Below are 16,480 nucleotides of genomic sequence, written 5' to 3'. Positions count from 1 at the left end.
CAAGAGGGAGTGAGGGACCCGCCGCCGAAGAGTCGGATGTGCTGCCCCAAGCACCTGCTTGCTGGGCTGGTGCCTGGAGCTGGCCCTGCAGCCAATAAAAGAAAATTAAACTACATGGTGAGCATGTATTGGCTGCACGCTGCATCATGCAAGTGAAGATTGTAGTTGCTCAGATGTTCTAATAATTTACCATTCCAAATGAGCTCCAAAGCTGCTTTCTATTTTGGTTTCTCCAAGGAAGTAGAGATATTATTTATTTTAGAGAGACGAGGTGGATGAGGTAATATCTTTTATTGAACCAACTTCTGTTGATGAGAGACACAACTGTTGGTGAAAGCTCTTCGAGTTCTTCTGTGTAAGCTCAAAAGTTTGTCTCTCTCACCAACAGAAATTGGTCCAATAAAAGATGCCATACCTCACCCACCTTGTCCCTCCACAATTCTGGGACCAACACAGCTACAACACTTCATACATATTATTTGTTTTGTTATTTTACTAAAAATTCAAGGATCTAACTACCCCCCAATTTCAACTGTCCTAGACCAAGCTATTCTAAGACATGATTTAACATTCATAGAGCATTTCAGAAGAAGAAGAAAGCTTGTGGAAATCTCACTCTTACCTTTGCAAACACTGTATTTGTATATTGCTTCTGATAACTCTAAATAAAATGTCTTACTATTGTCACTATAATATCACATCAATAGTAACAGAAGTGTTTAGGCTATGGAATATAAAATAATTTTGGTGTTTTTATTAAACCATTTTCAGTTCTCCTCACAGTACACCATAAGGTTACCTGTGGTTTTTTTTTAGCCACACCTGTTTTTCCAAAACTGTATCTAACATTTTATTTTGATTTAAGGAACCATAGATGGCTGTATAGCAGGCTTATTATAATATACTGTGGTACAGCCTGTAGAGTACAAAGCAAAGATAATTTTGAAGAGGAATTGAATTTGTAAACTTTCCATCTTGCAGAGTTTAAACATCTTCCAGAACCTAAATAAGCGCCAGTTTGAAACCGTTTTACATTTATTTGAAGTTGCAATAATAGCAACTGACTTGGCTTTGTATTTCAAGTAAGTACTAAATTATGTATAACTTCATACTGAAAAAATTCTCAATCCTGTACAATTCATGACTGTAGTTTTACCTAGTTGTAAACAGATTATAGAGCTATATTTTAAAATGAAGTTATTCTGAAAAACTTCATTCTTCAAGCTCATTATAAGGAATAAGATATTTTCTTCGATTCACTTGAGGCCTTTAAATCTCAAAACACAAATCATGAATTTTCCTCCATGTCTCATACTGATATAGAGCATATATTTATTTGGCCATTCAAATACACTTTCCATTGACAGTGCACGCTATATTTTAAAAGGCATTAAATATGTTGATAGTGTAGTCCAATTGTAGTGTGTGTATGTGATATTTTATGTAGATATTTTGTACTAGAATCACTCATACTGAAATTGTCAAAATGCTGCCATAAACTTAAACAGGGATGGACTATGATGTAGAAATTAAAGTATGATAAAAGAAATCCAGACATTAAAAAAAAATCTCCAGTGTCAAATGTGTCAAGAATTCCAAAGATCAAATAATTTGTCTATTTACTATCTTATCAACCTGATCCACCACCGTCTGAAGTCAATGGAAATATTCCCACTGACTAAAATGAATGCTGGATCAGGAGCTAAGAGCTCTGAAGTTTTTCTAAAAAAAGACACATGGAGCTCTTTCCCTTTAACTGTTTTAAGATTTTTGACACTCAGAGCTGGCAGATAACAGGGAATTCAACAAGTAATCCATATTCAATGCACTTTTTATAATGAATGATAAATATTTCTAATTATATTAGAATGTTTTATATATGTTACAACTCTGTCCAGTGAGGTGAAACCTCTAAATGCAAATGAAGAAATTTATTAAGCAATAACTCTCTATAACACCTCTCATCCAGAAGGATCGCATAGCAAGTTACTTAACATCTCTTTATAAATAGCGATCTTTTCACCTTTTCCAGTTGATTTCTTTGCAGAAGCCATCAAGAATGAAAATATGTAAACCATTACAATATTTGGATAAGATTCAAGAAACAAAATGATCACAAGTAGCAATATACAGATTTAGGAAATCTGTTGCTTTTCGTATTAAAGCTTGACATATTGACAAAAGCATTACATGTCAGGAATCTATGGCCAAGTCTATGAGCTATATAATACCTAAATATAACTCCTATTAAAATAAATGGACTTCAGTGGGAGTTAGATCTGGACCAAACCAAACATACTATTTTAGAAAAGCATTAATATAAGAAGCACCTATTATGCAAAAGCCCGGACATTTTTTGATACCAATACTTTATATATGAAATATTCATATATTTTTACAGGAAAAGGACTATGTTTCAAAAGATTGTGGATGCAGTTGAAAAAATGGAAACAGAAGAGGAGGCAATTAAATATATATCTATCGACCCAACCAAAAAAGAAGTTATCATGTAAGTAGTTAGTATCTTACTCTTCTTTCAATAAGTTATCTAGGGCCAGATTTTTAGAAGTATTAAGGAGCCATAAGATGCAGATAGGCGCCTAGTAGGATTTTCAAAAGTGAGTAGGCACCTAACTCCCACTGGCTTCACTTTGGAGCTAGTCTCCTAGGCGCTTTTGAAAATCTCCCTAGGCGCCTATCTGCACCTTTAGGAGCCTGAATAAGTTTAAAAATCTGTCCCCCATGTTTTTTCTCTATCATACTTATCATACTTCTGTTTCTTCAAAGGGCTATGATGATGACTGGTTGTGACTTGTCAGCTATAACCAAGCCGTGGGAGGTGCAAAGTCAGGTTAGTATCTCAAAAAGAAAAAATGTATACAACTATTTTAATTTTGATTTCATACACATTTATATTTGCGCTCTCTCTCATTGCATCATCAGTGAATGACAATACAGAAAATTCATTTTATATTGCAAGTCTATAGATATTTAAGTGTAAAACAAAGCGTAACCACTTGCATCTACAAATTGTGCCTGAGAATTGGACACCATTATCTGTAAACAGGGACCGATTAAGGCAATCTGTGGCACTAGGCACTCCATGCCATGAGCCCCCTGTGGCATCGCCCCATTGCTCCCACGCGCAAATCAGTCAGTATAGTTATCCCTGCCTGTAGTATCCATTCGAGCTTTCTTTAAAGGATCCTTGATAACTGACACTCACTTCTATTTTATCAAATTCTTGCTTTTCTTCTGCCAGCTTTAGGGTGCAGCTTTTACAATAGCATGATCTTAAACTAGACACCAACACACAAACGTAGATCCTTGCACTATTTCAGTGCGACTAAGCCACTCTAAAATGGATTCAACAAGATGGACTTTTATGGCTTTGAAGGGATCATCTTGCACACCATTACTTAGAAATGCTGTCAGTGCTTGAATTATAGGTATCTATACAGACAAGATGGCTTTAATAAGAGCTGATCTCTTGGGTTACTTCCTTGAACAATTCTAAAACTAGAATTAGATTCTCTGTAAGGCTCCACTGGGATGGAACACAGCCTGTGTAGATCCATAGTAACAAAAAGATAGATCCTTCACACAAAGAATGAAATCCTATTTATTTTCCAATTGGCATCTGAGTATACTAAAAGTAGAGTTTCCTGGTCATGACATCTTGAATCAGCTATGTAAGAGGCAGGCCTAGCAAAAGAGCTATGTCAGGCCCATAGACATCGATTAGCCTGCAGATGGCTATTCTAATAATGTAACACTGACAAAGTTGCAAAGCATTACAAGCAGTATACTTTATAATTAGGAGATTTTATTATGTTTCTCTATTGTCTTGGAACACCATGGAAAATACTATTTTCAACTATGTATCATTCAGTGAGCATGTCCAAAAATACCATCAAAATGGCAGATACCATCTGTTTACTAACAAAAGCCTCACACTGCAGCATTCCTGTTCTGTAATTCACCTATCCTGTGTGTTAATGATCCCAGAAAGAACAGTGTGGAGTAGTTTTGTGTCAACACGTTCTACAATTATGGTATTTTGCTGTTTTTTATTTACCAGAATTCTCTCCTCCTGGAGAACCTTTCCAAACATCTCATGGATAACATTGGTAGCAAGAAAACTTGCAGGAGGGGAGCTGGTAGCAAGGTTTCAGTAGTTCAATAAGATGCAAAAATGTTTCCTGTCAGTTCCTAGGTAATTTTGTTCAGTTGATACATACATAATATGCACAAGTAAAAGCATAAGCATTACTGCAAAAAACATACTGGCAAAATCCAAATAGCAGCTGTAGTAACAGGATTATACATTTTCCTTCAGTCTGGTAGATCTGCGTTACTGGATATATTAGGAATCACTCTGCCAGTTGAAGGACCAGCAGCACTCCTAGCTTGAAAAAAATTGGTTGTTTTTCAATTAAATAACCTAATTAACTCTCAGTTAATCCTAAACAAAAATGTTCTTCAACATTTTCTGGAAAGACTTGAATACATTCCAGCATCATTCTACAACTGTACTGATTAATACAACAAAAGTAACACAGGAGATTCTCATTCTCAGGTTGCCCTTATGGTTGCGAATGAATTTTGGGAACAAGGTGATCTGGAGCGAACTGTGCTAGAACAACAGCCAATTGTAAGTATTTTGACATGTTAAACAGCATCATCTTCAATATGAAATAATAGCTATTGAAGACATATTTGTCAGTAACAGTTGTCTTATTATTGAATCAAAATGTAGCAAATTCACGTTAAAATATTAATATTCTTTTCTAGCCTATGATGGACAGAAACAAAGCAGATGAATTGCCTAAGCTTCAAGTTGGTTTCATTGATTTTGTGTGTACATTTGTATACAAGGTAAGAATAAAACTTTTATTCTTCCTTTGCATTGACTTTAATGACACGAGTGACAAACAATAGTTTGGATTAAAACATTCTAGATGTTAGCAGGGCCTTCCTCGTCATTCAAATAGCTGTCATTCAAAGGGTCATGATTTTTCACCTCCTCCTGTATAGTACCACACACTCCTAAAAGGTGCTTAGCATCTTCTGGAGATGTGGAACCCCCTGAAAAGCCAAGGAATTCAAGGGCACTCAGCATCTCCAGAAGTTGCTCAGTTCCTTAAAAGACTGAGTTTGAGCTTAATCACAGAGCTTCACAGAGCCCCATCTAACACGAAGAGCATAACACATGGATGGATTGGGGATCAATGAAAAGTATGCACCTGTGCTGGATTAGCATAGGAAGTACTTGAGTTGTTCACATCTTCTAAACAGCAATGTAATCTATGTTTCTACACCATCTGAATTTTAAGACTCTTCCAAAATGCCATGCAGCAGAATGAAACGTAATATTTTGAACAGCAACAGGTAAAAGTCCAGTCTTCAGATATCACAAGTGTTATAGTGAGTATGGGCAAAGACACGCCAGGAGAGTGCATTGGGATGGGGGAGGCTTAGGGAAAAGGGTAGACTTTACAGCACATAATTTGGGCCTTTGATGTTACTGACCCAGTTTGGTGCTTGATAAACTCCCACCACATGCCTCATACCCCACCACCAATGGAATGGTATCTGCAAGTACCACAACTGCACTTCATCTTTTCCCTTTGCCTAGCTTGTGGGTTCTTCTGGTGTACACCAACAAAGTGCTGATCTTATAACACAAAACAAACTTAAATCTCTCTCACTATGCCTGCCACATAATCAAACAGCTAAAACTGGAAGGTGAAAGCAAATGAAGTTTCTGTACACATCAACAATATTTGTGTATTCGTGCTAGAACCTGAAAACCATTCATTATAAATGGACAATTTACTAACTCATATTGTTTATTTAGGAATTCTCAAGGTTTCACAAGGAAATAACACCAATGTTGGACGGTCTTCAAAACAACAGGGTGGAATGGAAAACACGGGCTGATGAATATGAAGAAAAGATGAAAATTATTGAGGAAGAAAAGAAAAAGCTGGAAGAAGCAGCAGCCAAAAAAGGTTAGGCATCTTTAAGGTTTTCATTCATATACTAAGCAACCACTTAGCATATTCTGTCTGAAGCACACACATCCAAATACACATTTATTTCAATGCTCAAGTGCTATGTGAGGCCAGAACTAGCAGAATTTGCTTTGTGTATAGTGGAATGATGAGTAACTTGCCAAGATTACATAATCCAGGACACACTGGACTGATGTCCTAGACTCCCATGTTGGAAAGTGTGACAAAAATTGCCCTGGTGAGACTTTTTTGAACTTAACAAAACTGCTGCAGTTGCAGGCACCAGAAGGGCTGAAGAAATGGTTCTCTGGAGGCATCAACCTGTAAACTATTAAGCAATTTGAGCTCATCTCTGCTTACCCAGAGGATGGAAAGCAAGCTGAGAACATGGACCTGGTTCAGCATACTGTCTTTGGAATCAAAAAGCAATGAATATTCCCTATAAGACTGGAAAAATCTCTGGGGTTGATCTTTTGTCCTGGTCTCATCCTTTTTTCACCAGTTTCACTGCCAAAGAAAGCAAATCCCTCAAATAAGTCTAACACTTTCCCTTCAACCTTCCAGGACAGTCCCAAGTTCTGAAGCTAAAACTACATTCTCGGAAGTCAGAGAATGCTGCTCCATGTGAAGCATCAAACACAGCCCAAAGCATATACCTAGTCTTCTGGATTTGAGATTTCAGGGGCTACTTATGAAAGTCAGGGAGGAGATCCATGATGGGGATAAGCTTATTCAAAAGATCTTGATCATACTGCACTCTCACAACATGGTAATTGGAAATCTTCACTGATAGTATAGCTAAGGAGTAAACATTTTTTTTCCTATGACCTAACCTTCAAACAATCTTGCAAGGAGTGTGTACCTGGAAGCTTCTCTTACTTAAACACTTTCAAGTATGCAGAACCTACCAGAGATCTCAGAATACTTTGCTGAGGAACCTAGTAGAAGCTGGTCAGGTTTCCTGGCTGTTGATGGAATTGATGGTAGTTGTTTCCAGGCTCTAGTAAACCAGATTGTCAACTCTTCATGGACAAAACCACCTTACCATTTTCCAGAGTCTGGAGAATATCGACATCTCATGAAAGTTCTGTCGGTGGAAAAGGAAATGGGAGAAATAATCCCTTCGGTGATTCAATGCAGGTGAACTTCCAGGAGTTAGTGATAACTCAGTCGTTTTACTCTCTTGATGAACTGGAGGTTATAACTAATCCCAGACCTTTTTCTTCAAGGGATGACAAGAAAGGACTTCTGATTTGGTAAAAACTAAGGCCGTAAGATTGAATAAAGGGTGTAAGAGTGAATGAAGCCAACTATGTTATAAAAATAACTGCATTTGGAACTTCAGCTCTATGGGCTAAAGTGTGCCAGCCTGGGCTACTTCAATAGCTGGGCTACTTTGAAAGGCTCAGAGATTACAAGCAATGGCAAATGACTCCAAAAGTGAACTGCAGGCACAATTTCATGAACAAAAACAATTTGCTGTTAAATAGTGTTTTACATCTTCAAGGCACTGTGCAATCATTAATTTATTCAGTAATCTTCACAATATCTTCAATATCCATCGGAAGTAGGTAAATTTTCTTCCCATATTATACAGACGTGGAAATTGCTCAAGGCCACACATCAAGTCACCGTTAGAGGCTGGACCAGAACTGAAGAGTTTCTGACTCAATTTAAACAATAAGACTAACCCCAAATTCAGAAGACTACACTGTAAAGGTGGTTTAAGCATGCTGTAAAAGGCATCACTTATTGAAAACTAATTTTTGAAAGAGAAGTCCAGCAAAATGGGTCAAGTGTTGAAATCAAAGCCTGTCCGCATGAATACTTTCAAAGTCTTACATTTTAGAAATATGGCTGAAAGCGTGCAGTACCTTAAGTTATCATGTCAGGTTTAACATCACAAAAACACACCACCTTTTGCATAAACATGCATGGACTACTGCAACAATAATTCATTCTTATAGTAAAACTGCAGGAGATAAATTGTTTGCCATGTTGCACCAGGATATCTATTACCTACACTTTATAGGTGTGGAGTACATTCCATTTTCTTCTAATTTGATATGCACCTGTGTACTTTTCTGATGTAGTAGCAATCCTCTCTCTTTCACGCTGGATCTATTGGTAAGCACCACACAAGAGACAGCAAATATGGGATTTACATCATATTGATGTACTGGGATTTAAGGATGTAATGTCTAGAAGTGCCAAAAAGAGAGAAATCCCACTGAAAATAGCAACATTTTGCACCAACACAAAGTTTCATCTTTGTAAATTATTGGCAAAGAAGATCATCATTTAGGGTCTGATCTTATGCCAACTGAAGTCAATGACACACACCCACTGATTTTAATAGGTGCAGGATCAAGCCCTTAAAACTAAGATTCCACTTACAGAACAATCAGATTATATGTCTGGAAAGAATAGCAAACTTGTACTCTCACCAGATATCGTGACCATTTTAAATTGCTGGTACTTGGGGTTACTCGGTTGATGTGATCACTGTGACTTATACAAAATATATGCACACAAGCAGACATCTCTAAAGACAATTGGCCAGATCCTCAGCTGGTCCTTTGCAGTCAATGAGGACATTGCCCAGTATGCATATTAACATAACTGATGGTATTACAAAAGGTTATACGTTATCCACTATTTTGAAAATGCACACTGGGATGAGGTCATGCAGATTTACAAGGTACAGAACATGATAAATTATTAAACCACCAAAATCAAGGCTATGTAAACACAGAACAGGTCAATGGTTTAATTTTTGTAGAGTTTTAAAAATTCTTCTCAGTTTCAAATAGTTGGTTGTGGGTTTGTTAAATTGCTTCATACAAACTATTCAGAGATACATATGTTGAAATACAGCCATTTCCCTAGATCACACTGACCTGGTTATACCATCTCCTTGTCTAACCATCTGGCAGACAAAACAGAAAATAAACATATTTGCTGAACCACGACAGTGGAAAGTTCAGAACAGAAAATAAACAGGACAAGATATTATAAAATTAAAACAAATTATATTTAATATCATACTGTTAATTATATCCACAAATTTCAGAGGGTAGGACACTGATCATGTGACATGTTTTAATGCAGGTGGAAAGGGTCGAAAATAACCTAGTAACATGGTGATCCACAGCTTTCAAATGTAAGTTTTAATTCTAATATTGGTATGTCAACTTAAAATGAATCTGAAAACAAGTTACTATACTGAACAGATCAGAACTTAGACCAATAAAAACCTGTGGAATCATTTGAGAGAGATGTTAACACTGCTAGTGACAGCAGTTACTGAACATACAAAAAAGTACCTCTCTTGATTGGAAACAGATTTCTAGATAAAAGTTTATATAATCATAATCAACACTTAAGTGAAAGTTTCCATACCCCTCTCCCCCCAGTAGTCTCAAAAATTATAATTGATCCAAGAGTTTACTCCCTTTGCAAGCTTTCATTATTCAGTTGTGGTGGTAGCATGGAGAGAGACAGGATTAAGTTTACATAATTGCTGAAACTTTCCAGTAAAAGTGGTTCAGTGTGTGTTTGTCCATTGATAAATGCTGATATTAACTACTGCACCATTTGTCAACAGTTTGGTTGTTCAATATTAATCAAAAAATATATATAAATCCTGAAAGTGTGTTCAGTTTTCAAGTGGACAAACACACTTGTGTTATAGAATAAAATTAAAATGCATGTCACAAAATTAACATTTATAAAGCAAAAAATGAAGCTTAGTAAAATGAAAGGAATTCGCTCATTATTCATATTCCTTTTCTGCTTTTTATTAGCTGAAGACGCAGCGAAAGGTGGAGGTGGCGGAGATGATGATGGCAAATCCAAAACATGTATAATTTTGTAATGCATTTCAATGGCACTAAAAGAATCTCAAAGTCTATGTTTCTGCTACAGGAAAAATAAAACAAACAATCTAGAAACAACTTCAACAAGCCTCAGTGGATTTCTGCAAAGCATAGGGTAGCATAGGCCAAATAATCCTCTTAAACAACTGCCATCTATTCAGTGTCATTACTAATGCCATAAAAGAGGCAGAATCCATTGAAAACTAGAAAACATGAATTATGGGGCAAAATGAGTTGATTATGAGTTCAATTCTTGGTATTGTTTCTTGTCACTCAATTTATATACAGTATTTTTATTAAAATGTATAAATGCTGCAGACTGTCCAGAAAACTATAAATGATTTTTAATGATAGATTACAACCAGTAATTTCGTATCACAAGATCTAACTTGTACATACCAGAAACCAAACATTGCAGACAATTTCATAACTCATAGCATTACATTTTTATATTATGTTTATTTCTTTCATCTGGACTGAACTATATCCCATTCCTGCATCCTCAATTCTAGATACAATCCTGGAGTTGTCCCTTCCACCACTTCAGAAGACCTAACCACTAGCATCAGTCCTGTGTCTACAAAATCAGGCCCATGGCCCCCTGAAGCTACCACTGTCAATCTGTAATTGCAGCAGTGGCTTTGGAGAAACCGTTCCCTTCTCCATAAGTACACAATTCTGCCCATTATTTATCTGCTAATGGCTCATGAACCTGACATCCTATATAAACAAAAACAGTCTCTTTAAATAAAACCGAAATGCAGCCATAAGAACTGTAAGCTTTTTATTTAGAATGAAGAATTTATCAAAGGATCTACACCAATATCCCTTGAGCAGGACTATATGTTCAAATGTCTTAAAAGGTGTGTGAAATGCGGATACAACATTTTTGGACAGAACAACAAATACATTTGTCTGGTATTTCAGAATCACTGAATTTGCCCCAACAACATTAGAGAAAAAACACTGTCTTCAGAAATCCTCCCCTAGTCACACCCTAGGAAGCTAGCCTGTACATTAATGGTCTCTTTGTAAGCAAGTATAAAGAATGGCAATGGAGCTTTCCACAGTCACTCTTCCGCTCTTGGTCTGGAGTGTCTGCCATTCCCATAGGTGGGGAAAGGGGAATGACCAGTGGATTTATGTATAAAATTCATATTCCAGAGTATCCATTGGACCCAATTCCAAATCTAACAGTACAGAAGTATTAAGGGTGGTCCTGCAATGCACAAATTATTCTCCCCGTGTGCAGGCTCCCTGAATCCTGCCACCCTTCCTTTCCCCAAGAAAACAGGAATGTATGGGTTCTATAGGGAATCTAACACCCACAGAGGCAGGGGGAATATTTGCCCCATGATGAATATTTTTACTGTATATTAAGTTTCCCTACAAAGTGCAGGAGAAAAACATTTCAGAATTTTCTCTTCAATTGTGATGTGCAGTTACTGACCAATGCTCCATTAATAAGTCTCTGATTTTGTATCTCCATACATTACAACACTATTCTTTCTAAATGTGCACATGTAACACCCAAATTATGCTGTATACATGGCATGCTGAACTACATTCTCCCTTCTCTTTCCCCATATCCTTCTAGCATTTTTATAAAAAATGATTTCAAAATGTTCTAACATACACTAGACATAGATACTGTGCAACTATAATGAGAAATAAAACATTCTTCCACAAAAATATTCCCATTTGTTATATCTTTAATGTATTAATGGGCCAAATATTTATGCAGACTTAAAAATGCGATAAAACTGGATATAATGTATTATTTTCTGTAATAAATGTAGATATGAGGAAATACCAAGTTTGCTTTTATCATCTACTTTTAATTCAAAATATGTTAAATGAGGCAATGTATTTAATATGTATATTGTACCATTTTATAACTGCATTGTGAAGGCCCAGAGAAGAGTTAGGTATCCAAAATACATGCCTATTCTACAGTATTTGCAGCAGCAAATATAGCAACAGACTCTACTAAAGCCCCTACAGACAAGTTACACAGACTTAAGCTGATTGCTGCAGATTGGATTTGGCTCCCAACCAAGCTTGCAAGATGACAAAGAATTAACCTTTAAATCCATCTTCTTACCTAAAGAAGACTTCACACACACATGGCTACCTTTACTTGTTATTCAAGGACAACTTAAATGTGTCTCCGTACTGTCATCCATTCTGTATGTATGAACTGTTAAAATTGTAATTATGTTAAGTAATACTAAATGTAAATAGAGATATGTTGATATACACATAAATCATGCACATGTAATAACATGTTCATGGATATATTACAACCATGTCTGCAATTATGTTGTCTACACCAAGTACTTTGTTATATGGCATCTAATGCGTGAATGACTCATCCAATTAAGGTTTCAGCTTTCAAAAATACAGACAGTATTTTATAAACCATTCATTTTACCGAGACTGTTTAAAATGTAAATTTCATTCCATACTATGGTAACACAAATGTATTTTATGTAGCTCAAGTAGTCTTCCATTGGAAAAGGAATGGCCACTGTAATTAATCTTGTGCAGACTGTTTCTTTGGAAACATACAATAAAATGAATTTAAAGTTATGCTGCAATTTGAATAGGAAAAAAACGAGTAAGTCTCAAGTGTTACTATATGTTCTTGTTTTGTATGCTCAGGATTACCCTTTAAAGTAGGATTACCCTTCATTCACTGCTATGGAGATCAGAAACCACAGATAACGCAAAAGCCATATATACGTTTCCCAGAGGCAAACCACGTACCTTATTTATTAAAACAAATGTGAGAAACTAACATCCCAAACTACTAGTGGAGTGTCCATGGGACTGGCAATCAAACAACATTTAAAATAAAGACTTAAAATGAGGAGGGCAACAGTGAACTAATGCTTACAAAAAATTAAAGAAAACATCATCATCAATTTTAGGAAGAAAAGATTTACTTAGGCCAAGCAAAATGTAAGTTTTATAGGATCGGAAACTTCGGTATCAATATTTCAAAAAGATTTACACATACAGATGTTTGAGTCTTAAACACTGGGTGACTGATTAATTTGAATCCACGAACACTTTGCTGCATGGTTTAATAGATTTAAGAGAGAACTATACATATTTTATTAAAGAGTTTAGTGGTAAATACAGAACAGGGAGTCAACTAGAATACGCCTTTAAAACAAGTAACTAGAAAGCGCAGCATGGAAGAAAGTACTTCATGCATCTGATCGTTGTGAAAACACTACACTCTATCAGTAAACTTCATTCTGATATGTCTCCTTGTCACCCTCTTTTGAGATTAATGTGCAGAGTCTTCTATCATTTTTTAGATTTGTACTTTACAATGCACTCAGCTGAAAATAAATTATAACCAGGTATGTTATATGTCCTTCTTCATTAATGTACAGGGTATCTATCATCTTCCAAGAGAAATTGCTTATGCCTCAATCCTGCAACTGACCAAACACAGGCATGTCCCAGTGAAATCAGTGATGCTCTATGCAAGCACTGGTATGTGTCCATGGACAGTCAATTGTAGGAGCAGTGCCTTTAATGGAATTTTTATAGAAAAAAAAATATATTGATTCCTAAATCTGATTTGGGATTCAGATACGAATCATGACAATTCAAGAAGAAGTTAATCTAGGTTTCCACATGGAGTTTCAGAGAAACAAGTCTTGAAAATACTCATCAAACTCTTCCTCCCTGAAAGAAAAATCAAATATTATTATTAAAATATGTGAGTAGCAGATGTAGGGCTTTTTATCTGTAGCCACACAGTCTTTATTCCTTGTGCTACAAAAGTTTGGTGAGATTTCTGGTTATTTAATAATTGGAGATATACCAATCTCCTAGAACTGAAAGGGACCTTGAAAGGTCATCGAGTCCAGCCCCCTGCCTTCACTAGCAGGACCAATTTTTGCCTCAGATCCCTAAGTGGCCTCCTCAAGGACTGAACTCACAACACTGGGTTTAGCAGGCCAATGCTCAAACCACTGAAGCTATCCCTCCCTCCCTATAAGAAGAACCAGTTAAAAGCCATGCACATGAGGTACACTAAATTTCTATTTTCTTCCATTTCCTCCTCTTTCTGACTGAAGCAGTGTTTTGATATTTAGGAAATACTCCTAATAATTAAATTATTTTGGCACGACATTACTCTTAATAAATATTAGGGAGTGTACTATATATAAATGATCAAAGGTTATTTTCTCTTGAGTGAGTAGAACCAATATAATTAAAACAAAGTTATGCTTGCCCTCAATAATAATCCAACATTTACAGACAACTATCTCTAAAAAATAAGGGAAGAGGACACAGTTTATCTGTCTGAGGTTTCAGATCATCTGCTACATTTCTCTTTATATCTATTGTCTACAATCTCACCTCTCCTGCCTTAGCACTAAATGGCTTTGGGAATCAAGGAGGATTAGATTTGGTTTTCATCTTTTCCAATGAAATAAGTATCCTGGAGTTTGTGGCTCTGCAAGCCCAACAACAGCTTTTTAGGGCATTTTTCTATTACCGTATTGTTCCGAGTATAGGCCGCTCCTGATTATAAGCCGCACCCTTAAAGTTTGGTGCTATTTTAAAAAAATTAAATTTTTAACTTTTTTTAACTTAAAGAAAATATACACATTAGTAGAACAGTAAAACAGTATTTTATTTAATGAATAGGAAGACATGTACCAGTATTTTTAACACTTTTAACACTTTTGGTAGTCCTGCTTTTGACGGCATATGTTATATACTCAGAAATATTGAAAACTATTTTGTAGTTATACTGTAAATAAAGAAGGGAAAAGGAATGGACAACAAGGAGACTGATGGGAACAGTTCTCACCCTCTCCCCTGCACAACAATCAACAACATTAGCAAATGTTCTTAGGGTTAGGAATCATGCCCCCGCCCCCGAACTCCTGCCCCATCCAACCCCCCGCGTTCCTTGACACCTCCCCCCACCCCAGGGACCCCTGCCTCATCCAACCACCCCTTCTCTCTGTCCCCTGACAGCCCCTGGAACCCTTGCCCCTGACTGCCTCCCACCGCCCCATCCATCCCCTGATCCTTTCTAACTGCCCCACCAGGACCTTTGCCCCTATTCAATCCCCCTGTTCCCTGCCCTCTGACCCCCCCAACCCCTATCCACCCCCCACCCCGAACTCCCCTGCCCTCTCTCCAACACCCCCTCCCTGCCCCCTTACTGCGCTGCCTGGATGTGGCTGGCGGCACTACAGTCCGGCCGCGGCTGGAGCCAGGAGCCCCGGGATGCTGGGCCGGGGCAGGAGTCACGCGGCCGGAGCCCGGAGCTGGAGGATGTGGCGGGAGCCGGACGGCCAGAGCCAGGTAGCTGGCCAGCCAGAGTAGGGCGGCCGGGAAGGGATGCGGGGCCAGGGCCGGGCGGCGGGGGACACGGGGACAGGGACGGGCGATGCGGCGCCGGGCAGCGGGGGACGCGCGGCCGGGGCCGGCGGCAGGGGACGCGCGGCCAGGCAGGGCCGGCCAAAGAATTCCGGGGGCCCGGGGTCTTCGGCGGGGGGGGGGGGGGGGGAGCCCTTCCAAACTGGGACCTGCCGCCGAAGTGTCCCGAAGACCCGCCGCGGGGCGCCCCCCCCCGCCGAATTACCGCCGAAGCGGGACCCGCCGCTGAAGTGCAGCCCGGTCTTCGGCGGTAATTCGGCGGCGAGAGGCCCCGCCGCGGGTCTTCGGGGCACTTCGGCGGCGGGTCCTGGAACGGAAGGGCCCCCCGCCGCCGAATTACCGCCGAAGACTGGGCTGTACTTCGGCAGCGGGTCCCGCTTGGGCAGTAACTCGTCAGTGGGGGGTCCTTCCGCCCCGGAGTGGAAGGACCCCCCGCCCGCAGGCGAAGACCAGGAGCAGAAGAAGCTCCTGCGCCCGGCCCCGCAAGAGTTTTCCGGGCCCCCCGGAGTGAGTGAAGGACACCGCTCCGGGGGCCCCGAAAAACTCTCGTGGGGGCCCCTGCTGGGCCTGGGGGCAAATTGCCCCCTTGGCCCCCCCCTCTGGGCGGCCCTGAGGCTGGGGCCGGCGGAGGTGGGTACACGGGGCTGGAGCCGGGCGGCGGGGGAGGCGGGGACGCGGCCGGGGTGGAGCCGGGCGGCAGAGGAGGCGGGGACGTGGCCGGCGGAGGCAGGTACGCGGGCCTGGGGCTGGAGCCGGGCGGCGGGGGCATGACCGGGGCTGGAGCCGGGCGGCGTGAGGCCAGGGCCGGTGGAGGCGGGTACGCGGGGCCGGGGCCGGGCGGCGGGGGAGGCGAGGACACAGCTGGGGCAGCCCAGAGCCCTGATTCCCCGCCCCGGCTGGGATTTGAAGGGTTCTGGGCTCCCCGCCGCGGCGGGCAGCCCAGAGCCCTCTGATTCCCCGCCCCGGCTGGGATTTGAAGGGTTCTGGGCTCCCCGCCGCGGCGGGCAGCCCAGAGCGCTCTGATTCCCGGCCGCGGCTGGGATTGAAAGGGCTCTGGGCTCCCCGCCGCGGCGGGCAGCCCAGAGCGCTCTGATTCCCCGCCGCGGCTGGGATTGAAAGCGCTCTGGGCTCCCCGCCACGGCGGGCAGCCCAGAGCGCTCTGAT

At 40.0% G+C, this 16,480-nt stretch overlaps 2 protein-coding genes across 4 annotated transcripts in view; one reads left to right on the top strand and one right to left on the bottom strand.

Moving 5' to 3' along the window:
- PDE6C (phosphodiesterase 6C) overlaps positions 1-10,113 on the top strand; it is a 47,479-nt gene extending 37,366 nt beyond the window's left edge. The window contains exons 16-22 of one of the 2 annotated variants that reach the window (XM_045023610.1): positions 982-1,082; positions 2,402-2,509; positions 2,788-2,851; positions 4,580-4,654; positions 4,795-4,878; positions 5,861-6,014; positions 9,824-10,113. In XM_045023610.1, coding sequence (XP_044879545.1) covers positions 982-1,082; positions 2,402-2,509; positions 2,788-2,851; positions 4,580-4,654; positions 4,795-4,878; positions 5,861-6,014; positions 9,824-9,894 — 657 coding nt within the window. In that variant the 3' untranslated portion in view covers positions 9,895-10,113. Of the gene's footprint in view, positions 1-981; positions 1,083-2,401; positions 2,510-2,787; positions 2,852-4,579; positions 4,655-4,794; positions 4,879-5,860; positions 6,015-9,128; positions 9,149-9,823 lie in introns of those variants that run through there. The other variant, XM_045023611.1, reaches the window with a different exon arrangement.
- Positions 10,114-12,818: 2,705 nt separating this feature from the next.
- LOC123374102 (protein FRA10AC1) overlaps positions 12,819-16,480 on the bottom strand; it is a 57,585-nt gene continuing 53,923 nt past the window's right edge. For both annotated transcript variants that reach the window (XM_045023614.1, XM_045023612.1), the window contains exon 14: positions 12,819-13,600. In XM_045023614.1, coding sequence (XP_044879549.1) covers positions 13,558-13,600 — 43 coding nt within the window. In that variant the 3' untranslated portion in view covers positions 12,819-13,557. The remainder of the gene's footprint in view (positions 13,601-16,480) is intronic.

The sequence above is a fragment of the Mauremys mutica genome, chromosome 7, assembly GCF_020497125.1.
Source record: "Mauremys mutica isolate MM-2020 ecotype Southern chromosome 7, ASM2049712v1, whole genome shotgun sequence".
NCBI classification, from domain to species: domain Eukaryota; kingdom Metazoa; phylum Chordata; order Testudines; family Geoemydidae; genus Mauremys; species Mauremys mutica.
This window is presented reverse-complemented; position numbering and strand designations above follow the sequence as displayed.